The sequence below is a fragment of the Manis javanica genome, chromosome 10, assembly GCF_040802235.1.
Source record: "Manis javanica isolate MJ-LG chromosome 10, MJ_LKY, whole genome shotgun sequence".
Classification (NCBI taxonomy): Eukaryota; Metazoa; Chordata; class Mammalia; order Pholidota; family Manidae; genus Manis; species Manis javanica.
The window spans coordinates 118,476,659-118,492,548 of NC_133165.1; the positions used below are offsets into that span (position 1 = coordinate 118,476,659).

Consider the following 15,890-nt stretch of genomic DNA (forward strand, 5'->3'; position numbering starts at 1 on the left):
ACTGGGAATCAGCGACCTAAAAAGTCATTGGCCACTCCCAGTTACATTATTAACTGCAGTGAGAAATGCTTAATTACCTTTCAGAACAATTTCTATGAAACTTCAAAGCAGCACCTCAGAGTTGGTAGGGATTAAAATCAGTATCCGAACTTCCCTTCACTGGAACTCATCCTGTACACAAATCGGCAAAAGCAAACCGTCCAATGGCCTCAGTCTAGACCGGCAACTCCAGGCAACTAATAGGCACCGTTAAGGCTGCAAGAGCAGGTCCACAGCATCTTACACACCTGGTGGCCAACCACACCGACCACATACTTCCTCAAAGCCCAGGACACCGGGAAGGCCACGTGATGCACCGGCCATTCCTGACCCACGACCTGGGCTTCCTTCTTGCAGTCCCAGGGGGAGAAGGCACACGGTTGTACACGTCAACAAGGGCGCCTCACACAAACTTGCGGGGATGCTCTGGTGGAATGGCGCGGAGAGCAGGGCCCGCCAAACCCAGCCCCGCGGACTGTGCAGGCTCCATTGCCTGGATTAAACCAGAGCCCCTGGGACCTTGGGGAAGGAGAAAGGAACCGTCCTGCACAGCCATGACAGCTCAAAAGGCGACCCGAACCCAGCCCCTGGCTGTGTGCTCACCATGCCCACAGAGCGCACGCCAGCAGGGCCCCGCTCCGCACTGGCACGCGGAGGGCATGCGGAGGACTCGGGCACCACGTGACAGCATGAGCGTGTGGCAGGGCCTCCTGGGCTAGCGCAGAGGAACACCTGACTACTGCTTCCCTGCTGGGTCGGCTCACACAGAAACCACGTGAATGCTCAATTACAACTGAGACAAACTACGCATCTGACGTTACGCATCTGACGTTAAAGACTACCTTTCAGACATGATGTTAGAATGCAGCTCTGTGCCACATCTTCTAGAAGGTTCTCTGCCTCACCCCACAGCTGGTACTGTGCTCACTGCTCAGCCCTGTCTTCCCTGGACACCCCAGTGCACCCTTAGTGGCCCCTCTCTCCCAGCCGGACGTTCAGGCCGCCTCCCCCACTGTCCACCTTTTCCGCCAGCTAATGGCAAAGCACTAGGCGGCAGGCGGACTCTCTGCTGTCGCCCGGTCTCAGGTCTCACTGTGTGGCTCGCTCCAATGGCCCAGCGCCACAGAGCCGGGCCCCCCAAGGGGATGGGCTCGCCTGCTCAGCCTAAGGGCCTAGCTGAGGGGGAAGGGGCTCTGACCGGTGGATGCCCAGTGGCCGGGAGGGACGGAGCCCTAGCCAGAGGAGGAGAGAGGCCAACCGCCATCTATGGCACAGGCCAGGCTGTGGGAAAGAGGGGCCATTTGGACGAGCTGCTACGAAGATGCTCAGTCCACCTGCTGACAACTCACTCTCTTCAGGGCAAGTAGCAAAGAGCAGTTTTCCCAAAAGAAGAGAAGCAGGGCCCCTCAGCCAGAGCCAAGCTGGGGCAGCAGGAGGGGATCACAGGCTCTGGGGTGTGTTGCAGGGCGCCCACTCCCAGCGGCACACCAGGCCGGGCCACCTGGGGCCACCCTGGACCCCACGGACCACTAGGGTACAAAAGAGGCTCAGCCCAGGATCCCAAACAGGCCTCGCTGTCAAAGGCCCACGTGAGCAAGTGCTCCAAGAACAAAACGCTCACAGGCAGGGGCGCGGTGGCACACTGACGGCAGAGGCTTCCACGGTGGAGGAGACGCCTCTGGTCTCTTCTAGGGCCTGGCTGCAACTCCTGCTGCCCAAAAGAGCAGCTCTGTACAGTCTGCGTCTTACACTCCAGTCATCTAAACAGAGGAATCATGACCCCGGAGCCATAGCAGGTGGGGAGGGAGGAAAAGGTACGTGCACGAGTCTTAGCTGTGTGCACAAGGCCATCTTCTAAGAGAAAAAAGGACTCGGGGGGCTATCTCAACAGGGTAAGGGGCAGCGACACGGGAAGACCTGAGTTCACAGGGACCAGGTCACCACCGCTCCCTGTGGCTGGACCACAGCTGCTGACGGCAGCCTGGCGGGGCCGAAGCCCACCGCTGACCAGTATTTTTTTTTTTAAAGCAAATCATAAAACACTTTTGTGTGTCTTGTTTTAATGGTTTTCTCTTCTTACTGACATGCCAGGAAAAAGTTGAGACTTTCATAAACCGCACTGCTGACACTTGTGGGAAGCAGTCTCGTTTCGCTGTCCCTGCTATGTGATGAGCTGTGTCGGCACCGAGTTAGAGAAGGAGAGGACAGAAAAGAGCGGGAAGCGTTGGTGTCCTGCCGAGTTCATGCACTAGGACAACTCAAAGTCCTCCCCCGAAGGCCGACTTCACAGGACACGAAGCCAGCCACCTGTCGCCACCCGCCCCTGAGATCACTAGTTTTCCTGCTAGGCACACAGTGTCCCTCCCTCCCTCAGCTCCCGTCATGGAAACTCCCTGATGCCGAGCTCTCCGCCCAGATGCGCTCCCACCGGGATCAAGGCAAGGCACGTTCAGTGTGTGCATGTGACAGGCCACCATGCAGCTGCCCGAGGGCAGGGGGTGGGGGTCCTGCAGGGCAGCTCTGGTGGGCTTCCTGCTGCCCAGTGACTGGCAGGGGGCCCCCCGCCTGCCTCTGGAATCGGCGTCATGACCGCTGGCTCTCGTTCCTGTCCCAGCCCAGTGATCCACGCTTCTCCAGCGTATGGGCCACCTTCACTCTGCAGCCACTCTGGAAGGTTGTACAAGGGCCGAAACATTCTTTCTAAACAGGTTTTCAGGACCAAGCTGAGGGAAAAAAACCCTTATTCTGTGCTTTCGACTCTGTGACTAAGTGCCAAGATAGAGCGCGAGCAAGATCTGGCATCTGTTTGAGACAAGTTGAACCCAGAGGTATGAGGCTCTGGGAGTCTCGGGACCCAAGTCAGTGGCACCTCCGCGACTCAATGAGGACCGACACCAAGGACGTGCTCACCTTCCTCGCCCGTCTCCTGCCCCAGTTGAGCACTTTCCTCTTCAAAGCTTCCAATACCTGATTCCGCGGGCGGGGGCTGGCTGTGCTGCTGGCTCAGCTTGCTGCGAAGGAGGGCGATCTCCCTCTTCAGTAACTTGGCCCGCTTGCTCCGCGACCCACTCGACTTCATGGAGCATGTGAGGTCCAGCTTGTCCAGCAGCAACCTCAGCTGCTCTTCCAGCACCATGTGGGCCCTGTTGGCCGGGTTCAGCAACCTGTCCACTGCAGCCAGAGGACACGCTTCCATCAGCCACCAAACACCATTGTCCCTTGCAACAACCTCACTGACGCAGGCCCCTCCACCCAACTGCCTGCGCAGGGAGACATGTGCCTCACCCCATGGGTGTCAGGGTGCTCCAGGAGGGAGACCTGAATCCACAGCTGCTAGGCACCGAGACCCAGTTCCCAGGGCCAGACAGCACCAAGCTGCACCCATACCTTGAATCCAGGCAGGTGAGCAGGAGCCCTGAGGGTGGCGCCTCTGCTGATGGCACACACAGGCCCTTCCGTACCAGGGCACCAACCCGGGGCTGTTGGACACCACAGCCAATGTCTGAGCTTGTCTCCACACCTAGGCCCCTGAGTGGCTTTGTTAAACCTGGGCTGTGCAACTAAGAATCTGAATTTCAGGCATATTTACTACAAAAATCACTATCCATTTGAATTTCGGCAAAACACCAAAATTTATAAAGCATAAATTATCTCAAATTAAGGGAGGTGGCTAAGGAAAGACACTCTGGAAATATGGGAGGTGAGGGTGGAAGACCACCACAGATGGTCAGAAACTAATGGCTCCACCCTCCTCCAGAAACAAGCCTTTCATTAAGAGCATGTGTCTCTTCTGTGAATTGAACAAGATGTCACAGTGGGAAATAAAGGAGTGGGCCTAATCACGATCCTCAGAGGAGCTCCACAGAGAACACAGCCAAAGACATCCCCATGAACAGAAACTCTTTCACTCTAACCCCAAAGAAAGACACTCCCAATGTCTCGTTTACCCCCAAGCAGAGAAGGAACGACCCTGTGTAGCACAGAGGCAGCGTGCGGGCCTCGGCACCGCATGGAGGCGCCCCAGGCCCCGGCAGATGTGCCACAGAGGGGGTGGTGGGGAGCACCTGTCATGTGACATACGGTTCTCTGGCTCACCTAAATCCCCAACCGAACACTGGGGAAGAAACCAGGTGGGACTTCTTACCCTTCATTTTATCCTCAGAGAAAACCAGGATATAGAAATTTACTTCACACATGGTGACTTTACAGCCATGTTCTGAAAGGCCCAGCACCACAGAGGCCCCTGAGCCCCATCCCAGTCCAGGGAGGTCTGTCTCATGATGGCCACCCGTTTCCGAGGACTGGGACAGTGAGTAGACAGCTACACTGGTCCCTGGAGGGAGGCACGGCGTGGGCCAGAGCAGCCAGAGTCCCCGTGCTGGCTCTCCATTCATTCTGAGACGAGGCTCGCAGGACTCCCTGACTCCCAAGACAGCCTCGGAAGTCCATCAAGGCCCACCCTGGGTATAAGACCAACTAAAATGCTTCCTGATCTGTGTCTGGTGGCCCCGGCTGTCCCACACAGGGCCCCTGGCCACATGTGCCTCTGAAGTGGGCACCTAAAACGTGGCTGGTTTTCAATGAAAGACACCCTCAATAATTTTTATGTCAATTTCATGTTAAAATCATGAAACTGTGGGTATACTGGGTTAAAGAAATGTTATTAAGGTGATTTCACCTATTTCTTTTCCTTTCCTTCATGAAACCACCACTAACTTGAAGTCACGTACGTGGTCCTCATTCTAGTCTACCAGGTCACGCGGACACAGTCCACTGGAAGAGCATTCTCCCGTCTGTCCCTGGGCTCTGGGCTGTGCTTACCGTCATCCCAGGAGAAAGGCCGCCGAGGGGCCGCGGCAGGCGGCTCGGGCAGGTGCGTCCCCGAGGCCTCCTCAAAGCCGATGCTGTCCGCCTGGCGCCTGGCCTGCCTCAGAACAACACCGCCCTGATCGCGCAGCCTCACTGCGGCTCTATAAAACACCGTGTCCTTGGCATTGTACCTCATGCAGTTATCTACTAGGAGATCGAAATCCTCCTCAAACTCAGTGAGGTTTTTATACCCTTGCGCTTCTAACCGCTTCCTCATTGTGGCAAAGTCCATGGGATGTTTAATGTGATCCAAATAATCTGGCACCTAATTTTGGGAAGAAGAATAGTCATTTACAAACAAAAAAGAACTCTTTCATTCTACATAACCAACACACCTGCTACCTGAGAGCCACTCACACACACACACACACGGCACAAATGTGTGCAGCAGGGAGACACACCCGATGAGCCCCGCGTCCTACCAGGGGCCCTCCCGACGCGGGCTCCTGCGTGAGCAGCTCCGAGCGCCGATCCCGGCAGACCCCACCGACTGCTCGGAGGCTCTCAGCAGAAGCTTTCACGCTATCTCGTTTACAATGTTTTATGATGAAATGTTCATTTTTATCATTAAAACACACATTAAATTTTAAAAGAACGAGGAAATAAATGAACATACACTCTATCAAGCTCATGCTTACTAACCAGAAAGCATGCAAACCCAGGCGCCAGGGCGCGAGCACCCACCTCCCTCAGGCTAACGGGCTGGGCGAAGATCCGGGCGGGGTCCTTCTCCTGCAGCTGGTCCAGCACAGAGCGCAGCAGCACGGTGAGCGGGGTCAGCCGCAGCTCCAGCGCCATCTGCTCCACCTTCACCTGGGAGAGCCGGCACTGGCTTTAGCTTGAGGACACCTGCACTGCCTGCTGCTGACAGGCTCCCACTTTACACACCTTGGCCACCACCCGCAAAAGGCCCGAAGCCTCTGCACGGGGGACGGCCCACGCACGGTGCCCTCCCAAACCCCCGCGGCGGGTCGGCCAGCCTGCGCCCCAAGGGAGGGAGGCCCTGGGCCCCAGTGGGGGCGCGGCGCCTCACCTGCTCCCGCTTGAGCTTCTCACGCTTGCGCAGGAGCTCGATCAGCAGGCGCGCGCGCTCCAGGTCGTGCCGCAGCCGCTGCCAGTACTTGAGCTTCTCCTTGGCGGCCTGCAGCTCCTCATCGTTTGCCCTCTGAGAGAGTGACCCGGGGTCAGCCTCCGGCACCCTGACCTCAGAAACCCAGCGTCCCCGCGGCCAGGGTGCCAGCCCTCCCCCTGGGGTCACACGCCGGGCGGGCAGGACGGCCCGGGAGCAGCCAGAACACGGAAGGGCTGAGGCCAGGCCCGCTGTGGGCGGCCTGTGCACTGGACACACCGGTTCCGAGTCCGACCGCTGCCCCACACCACGTCCCGGCGCAGACCCGGCCACAGGCGTTCACCCTGGCACCTCTGAAATCGGCGGCTCCGTGGTGCCCCTGCAGCACCATCCCCCTCCCTGGGACACACGTGCCGCTGGCCTCAAAGCAACCTGCGGCCCAGCCACTCCATTCTAACCTTTTCAAAATTAAAGGTTACACTAAAAAAGCAAAGAAATGGAAGACAGTCCTGCAGCTTGGGCCTGATGAGGCTGGGCGGGTGGCCACTGCACATGGCCTGGTGGCAGCTGTGTCCGCAGTTCCCAGGGTGGTCACCATGCACTCTTACAGCTGCTGCCCGTCCTCAGCTCTGGGACCACCTTCCACCCATTTGCTGCCCCAACACAGCAACACAGAAGCCACATGCCAGGGGCTACGCCCGCCAGAGCTGTCCCCAGCCCAAGGCCCACCCGCTACCCAACCACGCCCCTGCCGCCTACCACAACAGCAAGGAGGCAGGAGCCAGGGTTCCCCCCCGGGCCCTGAATCACACTCCCCTGCCACACTCACACTGTCCCCTCCACTTCCGGCAAGCATCCGGCACCCCCTGACCGCGGCAGCCAAAGACACTCACTGCAGGTTTCCGTGATCTTCTCCCTGGACCAAGGGAGGCCTTTACCTCTCTTGGGACAAACACCTACAGCCCTGGGCCAGTTTCTGGAATTACTCCACTCGGGACGGCTGTGCCCCTTGGGGTTCCAGCCCACCTGATGCAGAGAGAGCTGAGACAGCACATCCATCCAGAGGGGCCCCCAGCCCCGCCACCGCCGCCTGACTCTGGGTCTCAGCACCAATCACCCGGCTGTAGGGAGCACTCTGCCTGGATCCACTCACAGCCACCCACAGCCAACACCGCCCAAGGGTGCTCAGGAGGGCCCCCAGCACGCTCCCCGCGGTAGCATGAAGACACAGAGGCTCAGGAGGGAGAGACCAGGCTATGCGCCGGACCCACCAGGCGGGAGTCACGAGGCCTATTCTGACATTTAAAATTCTCAGGCATCAAATAGGAGTTACAGGCAATCGCTGTTTAAGCAAGACCAGTAAATACACAAAAAGGTGTATTTGGAAACCACATTCCCCAGACCTTGTGGAAACCTCCAGCCCACGCGTTTAAAGCAGGTATTCTTAGCACAACCACCAAACGACGACGTGCAGCCGGGTGAGTGCTACCTCATCCTCCCTGCTGGCCGAGGCCGCTCTCTGCATACGCGGTGCCCACTCACGGGGTGACAGACGTGTGCCACCTCCTCCGCTGAGTGGTCTTCACTTCCTATGCAAACGCCAACCCCAGGGGGCCTCGGGAAAATGGCATAGAAGGGAAGTCGTCTCTGGGACCAGTACAGAGACCAGGACACCACGTCCACATTTGGACAGAGCCAACTTCCACCTGACGAATGACAAGAGAGCGCCCACTGCCCAGACAGGTGAGCTCACAGCAGCACTGCGACCCCAGCCCAGTGAGGGTGCGTCAGGGTTGTCGGCACCAGCAGGTCAGCTGTGTGGACCCTGATCTGAGAGCCTCCTCCCAGCGCCTCTGCCAGGCGAGCACCCGCCTGTCCCTCGAGTTTCCCGTCCTCACCAACTCAGTTTGCTTGTGGACTCGTGGCTGACACACCAACACCTCCTTGGCCTGCACCCCGTGCTCTCATAACCTGCGCATGCGTGCGCACCACAGGCCGCGCTGTCCACAAGCCTCCCAGTGCGTGCCCTCCTCCCCAGGCCCCAGGGCCCTGGCGGCCCCCATCCCACCCTCCAGCATGGGGAGCCTGTGTGTGAGGGGCTCCTCCAGCCTGAGACGGGAATCCTGGGTCTGCATTCTCTGCTCTCCCCTATCCCTCTGCAACAACTCCCTGGAGCACCACAAAGGCTCCCATCTATCTCCATGTCCTTATCTTCCTACCAGGCCCCATCACCCACAGAGGCCCAGGCTCCTGCCACCCCACCTTCCAAAGAGCTCCCGAGGCCACCCAGCAAGCGCCTCTCAAGTGCAGTGGCTGACACCCCGACTTCCGCAGGTGTGAGTCCCGGCTCAGCCCTGAGGGGAACCACCACCCCAAAGGGAGGAGGGACGAGCACACAGCACTTCAGCTAAGAATGTGTCAGGAACAAAGTCCCCAGGTATGCCGCCAGGGCTCAGGACAGACTCCAGACTGGCACAGACGCACACAGCCAGAGCCAGCAGCCCGCGTGATGCGCCACAAGGGAGGGTCCGAGGCGGCCGGCAGTCCCAGTGCTGCAGGGCAGAGCAGGCCGGCAACAGACAACGGACTGCTCAGGTTGCCACCTGGCCTCGTCTACGAGAGCGTCCAGGGAAGCCGTGACCTCGTTACGGAAGCCCCCTTCTGTGTGCCGGAACACCGGACCCAGCATCCCCAACCCCACAACCTGGGACATCCTGGATGAGGGAGGCGGCGCCAGGCCTGCAAAGAGGCCTGCACGGCCTGAGCCCACGTGTCCCTGCAGGCACGGCACTGGCCCTGGACCCCTGGCAGTGACAGCCCAATAGCACACCTCAGAAGGGCAACGGGGCTGAGAAACACACCCCTCAAGCCTTGAGGCACCTCCTTCCCCAGAGATGGGGGAGGGTCCAGGGAGCACTGCCCATCCTGAAGAAGCCCAGAATCTTAAAAGCTTCTCTGTGGATCTCAAAGTATATAAAAGATGTTAAAACCCAAATGTTTTTAAAAACCTGAGTATCTGTATGTGTTAATACTTTAAGTTCCTATTTTGTCACCACAGTGGAATTAGGAAAAGTCAGGGTGAGGTGCCCATCAACAGCCAGGCCACATGGAAGAGGACATGGAACCCAGAAAACACACTGACTGAGAAAGGGCTGCGGATGAAAGGGTGTCGGCTCCCCCCTCGGCACCTACCCTGAGGGGTCTGGGCCCTGCTCCTGCTGCTCCCACCCCTGTGGTCTCCCCAGCAGGAGCGGTCAAGGAAGGACGCGGAGCTCAGGCTGCAGAAATATCAGGTGGCGTGGACACCTGAACCTCCCGCGCGACCTGCAGCTAACAGCCCTGGGCATTCGCGGGTCCTCGTGTGCCTCCAGAAGCAGGCGCACGCCCTCTGGGCTGCTGCGCCTGAACCGCGTGTCAGGAGGGCGAGAGGCCCCAAAGTATGCGGAGGGCCACGTACCTGCTGCGCGTTTCTCTGGGACTGCAGGCTGGACTGGAGTCTCCTCAGCAGCGGTGCGCCGTTCCTAGACAGCCTTTTGAGTAGCCAGTAGCTGTGGGCTCTCTCAACAAACTGCTTCTTCCGCTGAATGGCCACCTGATTTGCGATCCTATTTAATCTAGAACATGGAAAAACTCAAGAGTTTAGCTTCGAGGCGATATATTTACATGTTTTCATTATGGAAACTAGAAGTGCCAGCATTACTTCTAATTAGCCATGTGTGTCCACACCCTTTCTTTCTCATTCCTGGCACACATAAATCCCTGGTTCTACTGAAATTAAGCCCATGGCTCCAACTATCCCCCAGTTTTCAGCCACTTTTAATTCACTCAAGTGTCCAGTAGATTAAACATCTAAAAGGGAAACGTGCTGAGCAAAGCTGTCAACGTTTTTAATTCCTTACGTGCTCTGCTGTCCGCGCACACACTGACCTTAGCCGGCATCTAGGGGAAGCTGTCACGAAGGGCAGGGGAATGTGGAGCACTGGTCTCACCCAGTCACCCCACAGAGAAAGGAGGCAGGACAGACGGGAGGCAGAGGCAGCTGCTACTTCGGGGGCGAAGACAGAGGAGCCTCCACCTCCAAAATGACGACGGGCCCTTTCAGTCCTCAAACAATGCAGAGAGCTTGTAAACACATGTGCTTGAGGGGAAATGACGGTCACCTAAAACCCTTCCAGGCACCCCAGAAAGCATCCATGTGCCTGCTACTACCCTTCCTGCTGAAACAAGGAATGATTCATCCATGCCTCAGAAGGACCCCAAAGATAATAAAAACTCAACTATAAATTAAAAACAGAAATACAAAATGAAATATGCATTCTTCTGTGCACCAAACATCAAAACTTCAGAAAAGAAATCAAGGAATTTTAAGACCCAATTCTTTTGAAGAATGCAAATCAAAAGTTTTCAAAATTATTATTTTACAAAATAATCAAGGCCAAACCTTTCAGAACAGCCCCGCTCTGCCACATCTAGACCTGAGGTGGCCCTCTTAGCAACAGCACCTCCAACATGCTTCCAACACTGCCCCAAATTCCACGCCAAACTGAAGGACCCGCTGCGCACGCCGCCATGTTTCGGGGTCACCCAGTCCCACGCTCAGGCCGCTGCTTCTGGCAGGAGCGTCGGTCCCACAGGGGAACCCGACCGAGGAACCACATGGAGCCAGCTGTGCCCAGACACGGAAAGCAGCCCCACAGGGTGCAGCACCAAGAGGAAGGTGCCGAGAGCGCCCGTGGCAAGCGAAGGCCCCGAGCTCTGAAGCCTGGGTGGGGCCACGGGCTGCTGGTCTGCAGACCTGGGATGCCCAGCCACGCGGCCTCGGCAGGAGGCGACAAGAGGCCAGGTCAACTGTAGGCAGGGCTGATCTGCCACTTCTGACTGAAGGGAAAAGCAGGTGCTGAGTGAGCAGTGACCTCACCGTGCAGCTCAGCGCACCTCAGCACGTGCGGACAGGCGCCTTCACACATCACAGTGACCATGCGCTCACTGGCCTCAGGGACCAAATGAGTACATGCAGATAAAAGTATTGAACAAACTGAAGGTCTAAAACATGCTTGGCAACATGCTCATGGAGATTCTCACCCTCCTGGAACAAACCACCACTCCCCCAGAGTCCATATTTCTGGGCCTTGAGCAGCCCACAGGTATGAACAGCAAGGCATTGGTGAAAATACATTTAAAGCTGTTCTAAAATATTTACTGAAAAAGTTTATTCCAGTCCTGATTATTCCTCACGAGCTGAAACAGTCACAAAGGAAGGACAGCTCGGGGGCCGAGCACCGGGGCACAGGGTGCACACAGGCCTCAGGGAGTTGCTGCGCCACCACTAACCCACCCCCAACCCAACTGCCAATCACGCACCAAACCGCCCACAGAAGCACAGACCAGCCACGGGACAGGGACGGGGGCCGCAGCAGGGTGGTGATCCAGCTCCCTTGACAACCTCAAAGGGAGAGACTAGGAGGAACCCTTAGAGGAGGAGACGCCCAGTGGACACGGGCAACTGCAGAGGCACAGCAGCCCAGGTGCCCAGGAAGAGGGCCAGGAGGCAGCCCCACCAGTGAGGAGAGCGGTGGTCCTGGGGCCCAGCCAGGTCCTATCTCAAGAGGGCCGCAGTTCGTCAGGTTATGCATCTGTTTTATGCAACTTTATGATTTTGTATTCTGTCCTAATTTTTTTCATATTATCCAAGAATATATTGAAAGGATCAGAAATTTGATCTTCTCAAGACTTTCCGAACAAATCTCACAAACAAGGTGCCTCCCGACACCCAGCAGGCAGAGGTGCTAGATCTGTGCTGAGCTCTGGAGAAAAAGCGTGGGGCACGTAACTGCAGGAGGTACTCGGGCGCCCAGGACACCAGAGGAGGACCCAGCGAGGCGGGCTCACCAATCTGTGGTTTTGGTGTTCCCCTGGAAAGAGACCTTTAGGGCTGAGCACAGTGCTTCACCCAGGCGCTTTCACGTGGCCCACGGTGCCAAGAGCCGGGCGGGATGCAGGGCGCCCGCACACAGCGACACCCACTCGGCTTCCGAGCCCACCGTGGGACAGCCGTTCCCTCCTGGGTGATGGGCACACTGGCCCCCACACCCCACGGTGTCAGTGCTGAATGCGGCAGGACACCAGACCACCAACGCTCGCATGGGATGAACCTACTGCCAAGACCCACAACTGCTGCCACTGGACTCTAGGGCGAAAAGTGCTGGGGTTCAACCCAAAACGTGGGATCACTACCCTGCAGTTCACAACCCAGAGGGCCTCTCAGATGGAAAGGCAGGCTGGCAACATGCTAGGCATCCGAGGGGACACGTTAAAGTTAGAAAATGGAACAATGGAGATGGAGACAAGGGCGTGTGAGACCTGCCCGCACAGTGCTGGCCACAGACGGGGGGCTCCCACTCCCTCCAGCCGTGGACACGTGAGGCAGAGGGCGTGCTGGTGACCCCACTGTGGGGAGCAGGACCATGCAAGCACCAGACCGCCACCCTGCTGACCTGATGCGAAGTCACAGGTCCATGTAACTCAAAAAGAGGGAAAGACAGAGAGCAAGGAATACTGCAGTATGAAGCATGGGAGAAAGCCCCAACAGAGCCAAAACCGTTCTTTGAAAAGACAGGCCTGAGCTGTCGCGGACCCACGACTGCCACGGAGAGAGGACAGAAACACGAGGCAGGATGCAGTCCATGCGGGGCAGAGAGCAGCTGGAAATCTCACCGCACAAGCCAACATTACGCAGACCTGTAGAAAGGCGTAACCAAAACCAACACAGAAAAAGAAACCCTAAGCACACACCTCTAGTAAATGATTATTTTAGGAACTGAATCAGTAGTTTAAAATTTCCTCCCACCCCCAAAAGAAAAGGAGAAGAAAGATTTATCAGAAAAGGTTCCCCGTTGGAAGATCAGATGAGCCCACCTCAGGGCCGGCGGCAGGCAGGGGGAGGCATACCGCACAGGGCGCGCGTCCCAGGCTGCCATCACCGCCAACACCCGCGCAGCACGCCCATTCACACGCAGGCCTCACGCATGGCAGCCAGGGGCTTCTCCAACGGGACAGGGTGGCCTTGAGACCGGAACTCACGTGTCAACAGAGCAGAGCGTTATCACGGCAAAAGGTGCAGAAAAGCAGCCGGCCCTGCGCCCAGGCATGGAGCACCACTGCTCCCGGGGTCACTGGGGGCAGCCCCTCGGACCAGGAGGAACATGCCCACCACCCCTGCTCCCCAGAGAGCTGCTGGGGAGCTTCCCACCACCAGGAATGAGGTCTGCAAATCAAGGACAGCCGTGAACAGCCTTCAGGGAGGGAGATTATTGTAAAATGCTACTGAGTGACATTAAGGTCTAAACACGCAGACACTCATGACAAACAGTTCGAGCAAGAAACACAAAATACCGTCATCATACAAGCCACCTCCAAACTCACGTGAAAGAGCCACAGGCAGTCAGGAGCCCACACGGCCGAGGAACTCACCCGGCAGAGAGGAACCCCCTCCCACCACCTCCCACCCAAGGAGACCCAGCAGGGGCTGCAAGCATCATCGCCGACCTCTAGGGAACGGACAAGCAACCCAGAAAATGGCAAGACGGCGCACAGTCATCCACACTGAGAAACAAAGCCACTTTCACATAGAAAAAAACCTCATCCCCAGTGGTTAGACCTGAGGGTGACTGCCTGACCCAGGGCTTCTGGGGAGCAAGGGGGCTGGGATGCCTCCGGGGGCAAAGAGAAGACCTGCCCTGGGGGCCAACACACTACAGGGAGGCAGGCCAGTCAGCGAAGACCAGCCAACAAATCAAGCATCCGCGGGAAGCTGGTTGGAGCGCAGGCCAGAGGGCAGGAGGGGCAGGCAGGAAGGCCGTCTGGGCGAGTCCCTCAGAGCAATGAAGGGATACTTAGACATGACCAGTGCTGACCATAAAACAGAGCAAACAAAAACACGTCAGTGATAAAGGCGACCCTCAGGAAGCACCGAGGCTGGGGAGACGCACTCGCCCCGTCACGTTGGCTGGGCTGGTGGTCCTGGTCCTGACTGAGTTTGGATAAGACAGGAAAAAGCCCCCCAAACTGCCATTTTCACAGACACTGTCCACAAAGATAATCTAAGAGAATCCACAATGTAGTATATCAATCTAAAAAAAATGCCCGGATCCCTATAAAGAGCAAAAAATGCTAATTTGAAAAAACACACTATTTATAATAGTGATTTTTTTTAGTTTTTTTATGGAGAACCCCATGAATTTAAGACATGAGAGAACCGGTGAGCGGCGAGGTGGGCTATGAGCAAGCTTGCGCGATCAGTGGCATGGGGTCCAGGCTTCCGGCGGGAACACACTCATCCAGGGGACCCTGACCAAAGGCCGAGGGTGAGGCCTGGCGCTGTGCACAGGGCAGGTGACTGGAGAACAGGGTTGACACCTCACACATCAGGGCACAGCAAGCCCCAGCGTGGTGCTGGGGCAGGGCAGCCAGCGCACAGGGACCAGCCCTGCCCACCAGCCGGGAAGGACTCGCGCGTGGGGAAGATGTAAAACCAGACCCACGAGCTACCATGGGAGGACCACAGGCTGCTGCAGGGGCAGGAGGGCAGGATGGGGTGGGGGCTGGGGGCGGAGCCCCAGGCAGACCCAGGGCGCACCCCCTGCTGGTAGGAAAGGGCACACGTATCAACACACTTCAGTGCAGCAAGACACCAGGTACAGCCGTGGCCCTAGGGATCCTCACTGCTACCTTCACAGGCACGGGGAGGAGCTGGGGCAACTCGAATGGACCTAGAACAGTCACAGGACGGAGGAGGAGGGAGACCGGCACGGGCCCTCCCTACACACAGGCTTCTAGATTCAAAAAGACCTTGGAAGACATCTTTAGAAACTAGAAGGCAAGAGGAGGGGGCGAGACGTGATGACACAGCCTACCAGCTCACCACACTCCCAGGGACGCGTGTAAGGGAGGGACACCGGGGTGCACTGGGGGCCCGGGCTGATGCCCACACATGCCCTGCCCCACAGCCACACCTGACTACCACAACGCCATGTGTCCAGCACCAGGCGCCCGTTCAGGGCCGGCGTGAACCGCACGGGGCCGCACACGTACAGGCGCAGGACTACAGGGACCCAACCCCAGTTCCTGAGCAGCCGCCATCGTGGGGCTGGGGAGGCCCGCAGGGACGGAGGTCATTTAAAAGTCTGTTTCTTTAAAAACAAACTGATAGGCTTGAAAAATTAGTATGTTAATCTCCAGTCTTTAAAGATTTTTACATAAAAATCATGAAAAACAGAAAAAACATACTAAACAGTTACTTTCACAGACACATGCAGGGACACTGAAGAAGGATCTCCTGATGCCCAGCGTCTGGCTCTGGGAGTGGGCTCAGGTCTCCATCCCTTCCAGCACTTTCTGAATCGCCAGTGGGGATGGTGACTGGGGACAACTCACCTGCAGAACAGCTCACAGGTCGGAGGGAGGAAATCCAACCTTCCAGACCCAAAAAAGCCCGAACTTGCCTTGAAGAGAAGTGGTTCTGCCACACGGCTCCTGGGAGAACCCCTTGCCCACGTGACGCGGTCAGGCCCACCCACTCCCCTGACAGGGCTGGGCATGTGTCCATGGAGGATGACAGCCATCCGGCAGAGCCCAGCCTTATCGGAAATCCTGCCCATGGGCCCACATAGGTGCCCAGGCCCTGCTGGGGTGGAGCTCTCTGAAAAAGAGCACCTCCCAGTACACAAAAACAGGAGAACGGAAGGATCCCACCAGAAGAGAACTGCAGGGAGGGTGGACACTGATTCCCGGCCCTCACAGGAAGACGACAGAGCAGACCGAGGGACACGACATCCGGGCTGATGGTGAGGAGGTGCAGGCTGCAGATCAGGTGCCCCCAGAAGCAGAGGCAGAAATCTTCCCGTGGAGGCACCGG

At 57.4% G+C, this 15,890-nt stretch overlaps 1 protein-coding gene across 13 annotated transcripts in view; it reads right to left on the minus strand.

The window, feature by feature from the left end:
- BRD1 (bromodomain containing 1) overlaps window positions 1-15,890 on the minus strand; it is a 37,811-nt gene that overhangs the window by 13,539 nt on the left and 8,382 nt on the right. For 8 of the 13 annotated variants that reach the window (XR_001854245.3, XM_037006755.2, XM_017667815.3 and 5 more), the window contains 5 exons: window positions 9,435-9,591; window positions 5,942-6,073; window positions 5,593-5,721; window positions 4,861-5,173; window positions 2,950-3,210 (listed from right to left, as the gene is read on the minus strand). Coding sequence is in view for 12 of the 13 variants with exons in the window: in XM_037006755.2 (XP_036862650.2) it covers window positions 2,950-3,210; window positions 4,861-5,173; window positions 5,593-5,721; window positions 5,942-6,073; window positions 9,435-9,591 (992 nt within the window). In the remaining variant the exon portion in view is untranslated. The remainder of the gene's footprint in view (window positions 1-2,949; window positions 3,211-4,860; window positions 5,174-5,592; window positions 5,722-5,941; window positions 6,074-9,434; window positions 9,592-15,890) is intronic. The other 5 variants (XM_037006758.2, XM_017667818.3, XM_017667816.3 and 2 more) reach the window with 3 other exon arrangements.